The sequence below is a fragment of the Balaenoptera acutorostrata genome, chromosome 5 (genome assembly GCF_949987535.1).
Source record: "Balaenoptera acutorostrata chromosome 5, mBalAcu1.1, whole genome shotgun sequence".
NCBI classification, from domain to species: Eukaryota; Metazoa; Chordata; class Mammalia; order Artiodactyla; family Balaenopteridae; genus Balaenoptera; species Balaenoptera acutorostrata.
In genome coordinates, this window is record NC_080068.1 from 92,338,107 (window position 1) to 92,350,637 (window position 12,531).

General features: G+C 43.3%; 1 protein-coding gene across 1 annotated transcript in view; it reads left to right on the forward strand.

The window, feature by feature from the left end:
* The window catches only part of CCDC149 (coiled-coil domain containing 149), a 95,387-nt gene that overhangs the window by 44,682 nt on the left and 38,174 nt on the right, over positions 1-12,531 (forward strand). The window contains 1 exon segment of the mRNA XM_057547345.1: positions 6,157-6,264. Coding sequence (XP_057403328.1) covers positions 6,157-6,264 — 108 coding nt within the window.

The window sequence follows — 12,531 nt, forward strand, 5'->3', positions numbered from 1 at the left end:
TCAAATCTGTCTTCTCTCCCTTCCCCATCACAATTTTAATAGATAAACTCCGAGCTAGAAAGAGTGACTTAAGTATATAGATTCTACAATATACTCCAGGATATTCAACATCCCACTATTATCTGAGAGAAAATGTCAACCTTTTAACGTCAGCCCTGGCTATATCTGAATATTTAAAAGAGGCTTCTTTTGAAACCTTTTCATGTTTTGCTATTTATGCTACCCACCCTGCCCCAGAGATTTAGAGGAAGTAATCTCTAGGTTTTGTTTTCCTTCCCTGTGAAATCCTTTCGAGTGTTAGATGGTCTGCCACTTTTTCCCTGACATTTCCTTTACATAGTGCTGCTATTCTAAACTGATGGTCACAGAGTCCTTCTCAATAACACAGAGACAAAACGGTCTGCATAGCTGATAAATTATAAGCAGGCGCCGTGTGTTAGCTTGATGGATGGTTATAGTGAACGTGTGTGAGTCATGGGTGTTATTTTTGGTCAAAAGAATTATGTGAACTTTTCTCCTCTATTTTGAGTGCTTTGAAATGTACTACTTTTCTTTCTTTTCTTTTCTTTCTTTCTTTCTTTTTTTTTTTTTTTTGTTCTTTAAGGTATATGTCAAGGAACTAGGCACTGTATCAGAATAGTCATTTTCTAGTTTTCAAAGTTATTGTTTGGGAGTTGAGGTGGAAGGACTGAATAGAAAAGAATTGTGTGTTGACAAGTAAGCCAGCCTGTGAAATGTGAAAGAAAATTACAGTCACCTGCTTTAAAAGGGGGGTCTCCCTCACCCTACCCTACCCCAGGGGGTCAGTTTGAAATATGGGGTAGATTTACAGTGAATCCCCTTGGAGGCGATGTGATTCTAATTAACCATTGCTTTGCAGCTACTGTAGAAATGCTTGACTTTATTTGGGTAGATTTCTTTTCGGCCAGGCTGCAGAGTAAATAACATTTGACAGTCACATCACTGGGTCTCTGACTCGCTGTCTCCTAAAGCAGCGCTGTCCTTTGCTTCACGTGTCACTGGGACCTTTGATATATAACAGGTGGGTGCCTGCTTTGCTGTAACATCCAAGTACCGGGGAGTATTGCTGGGCTCAGTGCTATTCAAAGTGGGGCCTGAGGACCAGTGCCAGGCTGCAAGCTGCCCTTTCCGGTCCCTGCGACAAGATGAGTGCAGAAATTGAGAGGAAGGGCTCGGAAACTTTTATAGCAATCTGACAGTATGTACGATTTTACGTCAGGTGAATCTAACAAACACTTGGGGCCTTGATGTCTTCTTAAATTTGTTTTCCTAGGGATTGATTTTTATTGTATTTTGCACAAGTACTGATCTGTGACAGATCGGAGGTCAAGGTCTTTCACCACTGATAGTTTGAGTTGTACGGGTTTAGCTATTGTGGTTACATTGGTGAACAAATGTCAGGGTCTTCCCACCCACCTGAGGGGCTCAAGCCATTGTTGATTCAGAAAGGGAAGGTTAGGGACGTTTCAGATTTTTTTTTTTTTTTTTTTTTTTGGTCTTTCGTTAAATTTTTCACTGTTGCTCTTACAAACGTTTCTTTCTGAACATCTCTTCCACTGTTTAAGAAAAGCAGGCTCCTGTGAAGGTGAGTTTTGCTGTGTCTCCTGCAGATGGGGTGCTGAGATGCCGTGTGCAGGTGGCAGCAGGCTCGCTGAGGCCACTTTTAGCCGCATGCCAGCACCTGCCCCGGGTGGCTCCTCCCGCCCCACCTCTGGGCCAGTCCCTCCAGCCTGGGGGTTCTGTCTCTCCACCTGGGGGAGGGATTATGCTTGCTGAGCTAATGTCTGGGAAGTGTTCTGGAGTTCCCAGAAGGAAAAGGAGAGGTTGCCCACCTGTGATACCTTGTGCTAAGGCAGGAGAGCTGCAGGACAGAGGGGAGGAACGAGGAAAAGAAAATTGAGAATTGAATCATCTCTCCACTTCACTGCAGTCCCAGGGGTCCGCCTGCTCTAGTGGCCTTGAACTGCTTTCCAACGTGGACATCTTGTGATGTGAGGCGGAGAAGGAGAGAGGGAAGCCGGTTGCCTTTGCACCTACCTGGAACTTTCTCCGGGATATCCACAAGGCTCACGCTCACTCTCTCTCCTTTTTCAAGTCTTGGTTTAAGACTTGAAGTGTGGCCTTCGCTGTTGACGCCTTCTGTGGCCTTTCCCCAGCACACACTGTTTCCTTTACCTGCTGTATTTGTTTCCATAGTACTTACCATCCAGCTCCTCGGGCATTATTCATTTTGTTGTAACATAATGTAATTAATATAATATCATCTATTAAAATGTACGTTTACGAGGGCAAGAGGCTTTGTCTGTATGGCTCACTGCTGTATCTCCAGAATTGAAAACAGTGCCTGACACATAGTAGGCACTCCATAAATATTTGTTGTATAAATGAATGGATGAATAAGTGAAGGGGCAGGATGACAAGGGAGCCAACTGTGTCCAAGGAGCCATTCGGCCAGATCCATCCAACTGTCCACTGAGTGATCGAATTGGAGCCACTGGAAGGGCAGAGTCAAGGGGAGGTGACCAGCATTTAACCAGTGCCTACTGTATACCAAGCACTGTGGTAGGCGTCCTAGGTTCACTATTCAATGTAAGGATCAAATTACTACATGAATGAAGTATGTATGGTTAGCTCCATTTTACAGGTGGGGAAGCTCAAGAGGTTAATAAACTTACCCAAGGTCACCCAGCCCAGTAAGTGGCAGACCTGGGATCCAACTTAGTCTATCTGATTCCAAAAAGAAATTTGGAAATTTACAAAAAAAGTCGGTGGATCACAGCGCCTCTTGTCTTTTTGTTTTCCTGCCTGTAAAATGGGGATGAATTTTCCTCATCCTTCACCGAATTTTTATCTGATGAGAATGGAAATCTGGGACAATTGAAACACAAGTATTACAAGAGATGAGCTTTGCAAATATGGGGCTGAGAATTAGATCACATTACTGAGTAATGTTCACAAATAAGTGAGTGGAAATCAGAGCTAGATTAAATCCAGCCAGTGGGGATGAGTGGGGTTTCTATGCAACACTGCGTGCCAGGCACTGGTTTCAGTATTTTATTATTCCAGATATTTCCCTAGGCTGAGACCACAACCTCCAGACTCAGCATATTATCTTTCACTTAAAAGATATTTATGGGGCATCCACTAGGTGCTTGGGGTAGACCAGTAGAGAGAATAAAGTTCCTTGCCCTTCATGGAACTTCTGTCTTAGTAGGGAGAGAGAGATAGGAAATAAACAGTAAGTAATAAACATATGTAAACATATGTCAATAAACTATAAAGTAAATTATGTGGTATATTAAGAGATGGTAAGTGCCATGGAAATAAAAAGTAGCGTAGGGGAAAGGGCTTGGGCGTTCAGGGAGGAGGTGGCCAGATTGCAGTTTAGATCAAGTGGTCCAGGTGGGCCCCGCTGAAACGGTGCAGTTTGAACGAAGACCTGAAAAAGGCAAGGGAGTGAGCCAAGCGGTATCCTGGAGGGGGAGCAGTGCAGTCCGGAGAAAAGGCAGAGAGAGCAGCGCTGAGATGGGCTCCTACCCGGTACATGTGGGGAACAGCCAGGAGGTGAGCTTCGGGGGAGCTGAATGGGGGGCTACCTTGACGGTGGAGACACTGGATATCCTGATGGATGGAATATGGGAGATGAGACAAAGTGAGGAGTCAAGGTTAAGCCAAGGTTTAATCTTGACATTCTTTCACTTCATTCCCTTTTGATTACCTAACATAACTCAGTATTCCCAAAAGTATTAGCATCAAAGTCTTTGGAGATTTAGCCACTATAGTTGCACTCGTCTGCAGTGTCTCTGGATTTGGGTTTCTTCAGCTATCACATGGAGGGAATCTAAAAGATAACTTTCAAATCCCTTGTGTGACTGTTTCTGAAAGATTCCTTTTTAGGAGTCATATTCCGATTGCTGGCTTGCTTCCCTCCCTCCTTCCTTCCTCCATTTATTCATCGTGGGTCTTTAAAACATTCGCTGGAACAAGAGCACTTCCTGGAGCAATGTACGTGGAGGCTGAGGAGGGAGAAAAAAAGAATCTCTGCCTTTCGATAGCTCATTTCTTCTTGCTGAGGTTAGATAAGAGTGCAATAAGCAAGGTGAGAATTAGAGAAAATTAGCAAAATTCAAATAGTATAGAAGAAGCAGCCATGGGAGGTAAAGTGGAATAATAAGTTAGAGGCTTGAGTAGATAAAAGCATGTAGATAGTTTGGGAGCATATGCAAGTTCAGGTTCAGGGAACCTGAGAAGGGTGGGAGCATGGTAAAGGGTGCTTGCGTGCTCCCGGGAAAGGGGCCGAGATGTGTCTATGAAGCTGGACTGAGATGGGGAGGGGGCCTGGGGGAGAACTGTGCACGGGGCCAGAGGGATCTGCTCTGAGCAAGAGGAAATCTGAAGGAAGGGATGACATCATGAAGATGGACTGGAAAGCACTCACCCTGGCTGTTTGGTACTCTAGGAACTAGAACAGGGGAATAAGGAGGTGAGAAAAACAGCCCAGGAGACTGTTGAATTACCTCCGGATCCTGATGTCTGAAATCGTGACACCTCACTGGCCTCTTCTCTGGCTGACAATTTTGATCAGAATTCTGGGCATTAAGGTGGCAAAGAAAAGTTCATTAAACACGATCTATTTGAAGAAAAAAAAACTATCCAAACAAGGAAATGAAATTATCCAAACAAGGAAATGAAATTTTTCCTATATTGTTGACCCAAAGTTAGAATTGAACTAAGACCACTTGCAAGAGTTTTTGTGAGGCGCTCTTAAATTAAAAAAAAAAAAAAAGAAAAAAAAAAGACCAGTTCCTCCATCACTTGTCTGTGAGCCATTCTGGAAACAAAGAACATCCCCGAATTGAGGTTCATGGCCAACTTTACTTCTCTCCATGCAGTTGTAGTGGTGTGATTTGCACACTTGCTGCATTCGTACATGTGTTTATTCTAATGGTTCAGCTGGGCTTGGATGCTGGCTGCAATAAGTCTAAGAAAGCCCCGCATTTCTCCATGCCTCCGTTTCTGATTATATTTCATAATGTGTTAATATTTGCAGGCTAATCTTTTTTTTTTGAAATCTACCTTTTATTTTTATTTTTTTAACATCTTTATTGGAGTATACTTGCTTTACAATGTTGTGTTAGTTTCTGCTGTATAACAAAGTGAATCAGCATACGTATACATATATCCCCGTATCTCCTCCCTCTTGCATCTCCCTCCCACCCTCCCTATCCCACCCCTCTAGGTGGTCACAGAGCACCGAGCTGATCTCCCTGTGCTATGCGGCTGCTTCCCACTAGCTCTCTATTTTGCATTTGGTAGTGCATATATGTCAATGCCACTCTCCCACTTTGTCCCAGCTTACCCTTCCCCCTCCCCGTGTCCTCAAGTCCATTCTCTAGTAGGTCTGCATCTTTATTCCCGTCTTGCCCCTAGGTTCTCCATGACCATTTTTTTTTTTTTTTTAGATTCCATATATATGTGTTAGCATATGGTATTTGTTTTTCTCTTTCTGACTTACTTCACTCTGTATGACAGACTCTAGGTCCATCCACCTCACTACAAATAACTCAATTTCGTTTCCTTTTATGGCTGAGTAATATTCCATTGTATATATGTGCCACATCTTCTTTATCCATTCATCCGATGATGGACACTTAGGTTGCTTCCATGTCCTGGCTATTGTAAATAGAGCTGCAATGAACATTGTGGTACATGACTCGTTTTGAATTATGGTTTTCTCAGGGTATATGCCCAGTAGTGGGATTGCTGGGTCGTATGGTAGTTCTATTTTTAGTTTTTTAAGGAACATCCATACTGTTCTCCATAGTAGCTGTATCAATTTACATTCCCACCAACAGTGCAAGAGGGTTCCCTTTTCTCCACACCCTCTCCGGCATTTATTGTTTGTAGATTTTTTGATGATGGCCATTCTGACTGATGTAGTTTTGATTTGCATTTCTCTAATGATTAGTGATGTTGAGCATTCTTTCATGTGTTTGTTGGCAATCTGTATATCTTCTTTGGAGAAATGTCAATTTAGGTCTTCTGCCCATTTTTAGATTGGGTTTTTTGTTTTTTGATATTGAGCTGCATGAGCTGCTTGTAAATTTTGGAGATTAATCCTTTGTCAGTTTGCAGGCTAATCTTGCACAACTATTGAGAGATTCTCAGGACCGAAATAAACATCTGGGAGAAGAAATTAAAGAACTTCAGCAAAGGCTTGGAGAAGTCCAGGGCGACAATAAGGTACCGTGAATATTTAAAGGCAAAAACCTCTCCTGAGTAATTTTGTGCCAGAGGTTTATGTATGGTGCATCAGAAGAATGTAATGCAGGATTTGCAGAAAAATTTGTTATAGATTTTTACATTTGCAATGAAAATTCACAGTTTAGCATTTCTTATCCTTATTACCTTCCCTTCGTGTGTGTGCATGCACACGCATCTGTGTATGTTTCTGGGTTGCTCTAAAATATTGTCACAACCCATTGTAGAAGTTTCATTATGTTCAGCTTGGTGCTGAATAACATTGTGGTTGAGGGCAAAATAAAACCCAAATGCTATACTTTCTCCCTTCTATACAAATAATGGATTTGTGGCTCAGATGATTTGGAATTATTCACATTCAGTTTTGAATTTTAAGTAGTCATCCTACTAATTATGTTCACATCACCAATTTATTTTATTGCTAAATTTGGCAATTTGTATGGAACATTGCTCAAAATCCACTGCTTGGTATTAATCAAACTCCCCTGTTGGCAACGTTAATTATAAAATATGAACTCATAAACTCCAAACTAAATGTGAACACTGTCTCTCCCAGCTGAAGCTGTGAACAAAAGTACAATTGAGAAAAGGAAGAAAAACTACCGAAGTTTAATTCCGTCGCCCCCAAATAATTTCCCATTTTGCCAATAGATTCAATTTCAACTTCTTGCCAGAGCCAGCTTTCCCAAGAGGGATGGCCTTTGGAGTTTCACTCAAGCAAACTACATGGCGGGGAGGAGGTGCTTTCTTGGGCAGTGTCTTTTGAATGGTACCAAATTCCCTGACAAATGATGGGGATGTTTGTTGTTCCTGGGAGTCACTGGTTATTGGAAGGCGCCATTTTGAAAGATGCTTATTCTTTAAAAAAAAAAAAAAAAAGCATGGAAGTGTCTGGATTATCTCGAAAACTCTTCCACGACAAAGAGCAGAGAGGACTGTGTGCTTACTGCTGGTTTAAGGGGCTCAATCTAAGGGCGTACTGGTGGGACTTCCCTGGTGGTCCAGCAGTTGAAACCATGCTTCCACTGCAGGGGGCACAGGTTCGATCCCTGGTCAGGAAACTAGGATCCCGCATGCCACGAGGTGTGGTCAAAAAGTAAAAAAAAAATAAAAATAAAAATAAGGACATACTGGGAAGTCTTCTTTACATAGCCTCTTGTCCACTTAGTCTGCCTTTAAAAAATTTTTTTTAAACCTCTTGGATTTAACATACTATATTTGAAAAATATTTCATGACTATTCTCCATCATGAAATAGGGAGTGGGCGAGAATGCTAAGAAGGGTGCTAATTAACCCTGGACAAGCTAATCGGGCCTCTCAAAAGGACTTAAGCTCTGTAACCCTAGGTGTTTGGTCAATAATTAAAGGCCAGGCCTTCTTAGGTGTTATCGAATGATAGCATCAGGGCAAGTTTTTTCTAGAGAGTAAAATCAAGTATGTGCAATCATTTCCTTTTAAACCCATAAGAATACTGCAGGAATTTTGGAGAAGTTATAAATCCTGAAAATACTGAAACATTTTGAAATGTGATTTTTGGAGTCATGATTCTTCTTGACTGATTTTTTTTTTCTTCTTCTTTTCTTTTCTTTTTATTTTCTGAGGTACCCCCCCCCCCCACACACACACACCTCCAACTGTCCTAAACACACCTCTGCCTCATCTTTTGGTCACTTTTAATTGTATCGCCTTGTAGGCCTGAGATATTTTAGGAATTGACATTTGCAACTGATATTTCGAGGAAAGAAAGGGAGGGTGTGTGTGCATGAGTGTGTGTGTGAGCGTAACAGTAAGCGCAGGTCTGGGGCTGCTTTTGCATTGGCACCGTCTAAGCTTCATGATTTGCTTGCATTCTGGGTCTTTATTCCAGTAGCTGGACACATTTATCAAACTTGGTTTTCTCACTCAAGGTTTAGAATTTAGTGACTCATATTCATGGCCTGTGAAGTAATTTGCCTGCCAACAGATGCAGGCAAGATGTTAAAATGTTCAGTAGACCCTGTATCTCAGTATCCAGTCCTCTCCTCCTCAAAAAAGACCAACTGCAGTGAGCCCCAGAGATTCTGTTTATTCTCATTTGCATCTAAAGTTATAAGGCTGGTTTATTTTCATCCCCCTGTGAGTCACGGTCCTCCTCCCCCCCCCCCCAACCCCACCCCCAGTCATCAACATTAAGGCCGGATGACTCATTCAGTAATGACACCAGCCATCTTGAGAAACTCAGAGGCCTCTCTTGAAGGGTGGCTGTGACTGTGTGGTGGAGAATGGGTTAACCCTTCCTTTGCTCTTTTATTCATCGTGTCACTCACAGCTCCAACCTTTCCATTGCCTTCGGCATCTAGTCCCACCTCCTTACCATGGTGTGCTTGGCCCTCCATTATCTGGCCCCTCCTGATTTTTCCAGCCACATCTGTTGCCATTAGTCGCCTCACACTTCAGCCCTGCAGGGCTAATTTCAGCCCCTTAGCTGAGCCGTACTGCATTGTGCCTCAGGGCCTTTGCACCTGCTGTCTGCTCTCTGGAACACTCTTCCCCTTTACTTCTGTAAACTCCTGCTCATCTTTCAGGTCATAGGTCAAATGTAGCCTTCTCCAACTCCCAGGGGCAGGCCCTGCACACACCCACAGTGCCCTGCTCTTTTCCCTCCGCTTGTACTTGTTTGGCACCCCTCCCCCAAAGGTAAACTCTTTGCAGGCAGAATTCCTGTATCCGTAGGAATTAGCATCTTACTTCGTGACACACAGACATTAGTTAATAGATCTTTATTATTAAAGGAATGGAATAGGATAAATGAATGAATGAGTGAATGAATAAAGGGAATGCAAAAAGGAGCAAAAACGTTCAATAAAAAGGAAGAGGAAAAGAAAAAGGAAGAACACAAGAAAATAGCAGACTGAGTGCCCCTCCGGTTGTCATCACTAACTCTCCTTGTGGGGTAAGGAGTAGTTTAGAAACCTGGAGAAAGGAGTTAGAAAAGCAAACCATTCCATCCAAGAAAAAGCAGAAGAAAGCCAAACCTAAGGTGTGAGACCTTAGGAAGCCCCTGGAAAGGTCAGGGGGTCTGATGCTGAGCCTTAGTGGATGTGGGGTAAGGGTCCTGCTCCTAGGCTGGCTCAAGCCTGTTAAATTCAATAATACTTAATAATGGATGTTGCGGGATTCCTAACTCCCCCCATTCCAAACAGAAGGGCTTGTGGCATCACTTTATGAGCAACTATTAAAGTGGAAGCTTTTTATCTCCAAGTTGCCATTTTAACTGATGACCCTTAGCCATATTTTGGGAAGGCCAGATTCTAGATGTTAAGTACGTTTAAGGAACAAGGTGATAGGAAATTACTTGCCTTGGCTATTTTAAGGTAGACTAGTTTTTCCATTTGTTCAGCTAGAGCCTTGCAACCCTACGACGTACCATAAAGCATTTTCAAACAGCCTCTCGAAAGATGTGTTGCCACCCCGTCTTACAAGCAGCTTAGCACTCACACAGGGTTGGAGGTGGAGGGTGGGATTCCAGGATCAACAAACCTATTATCTCCCTGAGCAGCGCCCAAGAATTTCTCGAGGCTCCTGGACAGACACAAAGCCCCAGTTCAAACCAGACGAGAGGTGGGAAAAGGGAAGCCTAGTAGACACCCTTCCCTTCCTTGCTCATTATAGCTCTGAAAGGTTCACGAGGGAAGGGAGGACTCTCACCTCCACAAATCACCCTGGGGAAAGCTTTTCATGAGGGTGGACTGCCCAGGGTTCTTTGTGTGGCCGTCTGTGAGGAATAAGGACCAATTACGTGGAAAACCCAGGCAATGCTAGGGCCTCAGGTGTGGAGAGCAGCCCACCGAGAGAATTACAGCTCCCCTTCTTGCCCCAGAGGTATGCCTGCTTCCTCTTCTGGGCATTATGAAAAGAGTGGGTTCAGGGAAAGGGGACCGGGGTGGGGGAAAGGAGGCCTCTGAGAAGTTAAGGATCAGTAAGAGGCAATCCACAAAACTGGCAGAGCACACTTGAATCACAGATATCCAGAGGTGAGCTGGTGAACCAGCTCTTCTGAAGAGGAAGCCTGGCTGGTAGCACTTTACCAATTTCCGTGGTGTAAATACTGATGCCATGGCATTTAAATATCTGGCTAGCAAAGTGAAGTCACTGAACTGGGAGCTAGAAAGCTTGGCACTCCAGAAAGAGCTAGCTGCAGCCTCCCACTGCCAAGTGGTATAATCTAGAATAGTCCAAGAGGTCCATTTTTGGAAACTGCTAGACCCAGGTTTATATTCTAACTCTGCCAGTTATTATCTGTGTGGCCTTGAGCAAGTCAGTTGTCTGTCTAGACCCCAGTTTCCTCACCTGTGAAATGGGAGTAATGATACCTCACATAGAATTGCTGTCAGGTTTCATCATTATTCATCAATGCATAATTGGGGACTCACTGTGTGCTGATTAATGCTCTAGGAGCTGTGACTACGTCAAGGTATGAGAAAGACAAGGTGCCTGTTCGCACAGAGCTTATAGTCTAGTTGGGGAGACAGAGAATAAGAAAATAAAATACTTATGTAAGATCATCAGACAGTGGTTAGTGCCGGGAAGAAAAGAAAGCAGGAGATTTAATGGTTGGGAGTGTGTGTGTGCATGCAATATTATGTTTATAAAGGGTGTAGCATGGTACCTGGCATCCAGTAAGCACGCCATAAAGGGTAAACATTGCTGGTATCTTTAGCACAACCTGGGCCCAGATCGGCTTAGTGTCCTCTTGTATAAGAGTTCCACCAGGAATCTCAAGGTCTTCCTTTCTGTTGATCGACTGTTTCCAGTGAACCCCAGGGGTACGTGCCTCCCCACAGAGACAGAGATTGGGGGTAAGAAGCCTGGCATCTGGCAAACGGATCCCCAAAACTCAGCCCTCCTTATCACCACCCGACTTTATTATTTATCACCCCCTCAAACATTATTGCTTTGGTGTCGCGCTCGCAGAAGCTTCCTTGCATTTTGTGTACCCTTGTGGAATAAGCACCTAATAGAACAGGCCAGGAGCAGCATCTCATGTTCCTGCTGGGTTTCCTTGTCTGCTTGCTTTTATTTTTCCTTCATTTTACAGATTATGGCACTCTAAGTGCAGAAGAACAATAATGCAATGCGAAGTACTCAAAAGCAAGGAACTTCAGGTGGACAGTGTCAGGCTGGGCCCCCACATTTCCTGGGCCCCTGCTGCCCAATTTAAATGTAACTGTTTGCAGTCGTGCATAAACACGTGCTTTTGCCCTTAATAATGAGCTTTATGTTACACCAGCTGAAGGTCTTTAAGTACCTCTGTTCTATCTGGTGTTGGCCCCATAAAATGATAGACCCCTTCTGTGAACGTACCTCTATGGACGTGAGACTTTTGGAAGGATTCAGCAAGCAAACCAATTAAGTTAAAGCCACCAGCCATCACAGGCAGCCCAATGAGCGTGCAGGTGACTAATTAAAGTATACTCTGTTAAAAAAAAAAAGTGTTCAGCTTGGACATTTGTAACAGTCCAGGATGAGGGATCAGAGAGCTCTTTGTAAACATTTCACCTTTATGCTTCGAAGGAGCACGGAGATGTCCTAGCTTGTGGGAAACCCACATGAAGAGGGCACTCTAATGAAAAGCTCTCACCTTGGGGCATTATAGAAATTAATTACAAAGAATTAAAATGAGTGATAAGGGCCCTTCACCTGCTCCAGCCCCATCATGTCTTATTCTAACTGGGATCTTGATGGTGAAACACAGGCAACGCTCAGTTCAGCAAGCAGCCAGACTAGTTCAGCATTTCCTAATGTTTTATTGTCAGATGAATTAGACAAATGAATTTGGTCTCGGACACCATATTTGAGCTTCTTCTAGTATGTTGTTTGGCCCAAGTTGGGTACTCGTTAACTGGGAAACACTGACACACATTAATGAGTGTGTGCATGATAATCTCCAGAGCCTGGGAGGAAGAATATGAAAACTGCTGGGTTTCTTTTTTAAGTGACAAATTCTTTTGTTTAAAGCTAGAACTGGATTTGTCATATAGGTTTAGGAATTTGAACTTTGGTATACACAATAGAGTTGCCTACTTGGAGCCTTTTAAAGCTCTCCTGTCTAATTTTATCAAGGGTATTTCAAAAGGTCAGGGGGCAGTTGGAGAGGATGTGGAGAAAACCAACAGGAAAAGTACAGAAAAGATAGGCGGGACCTTGTTTATTAAGTCGCCCAGCACAACACTGGCAAGTGAATGTTTGATAAATGGCTTTTGGTGTTGA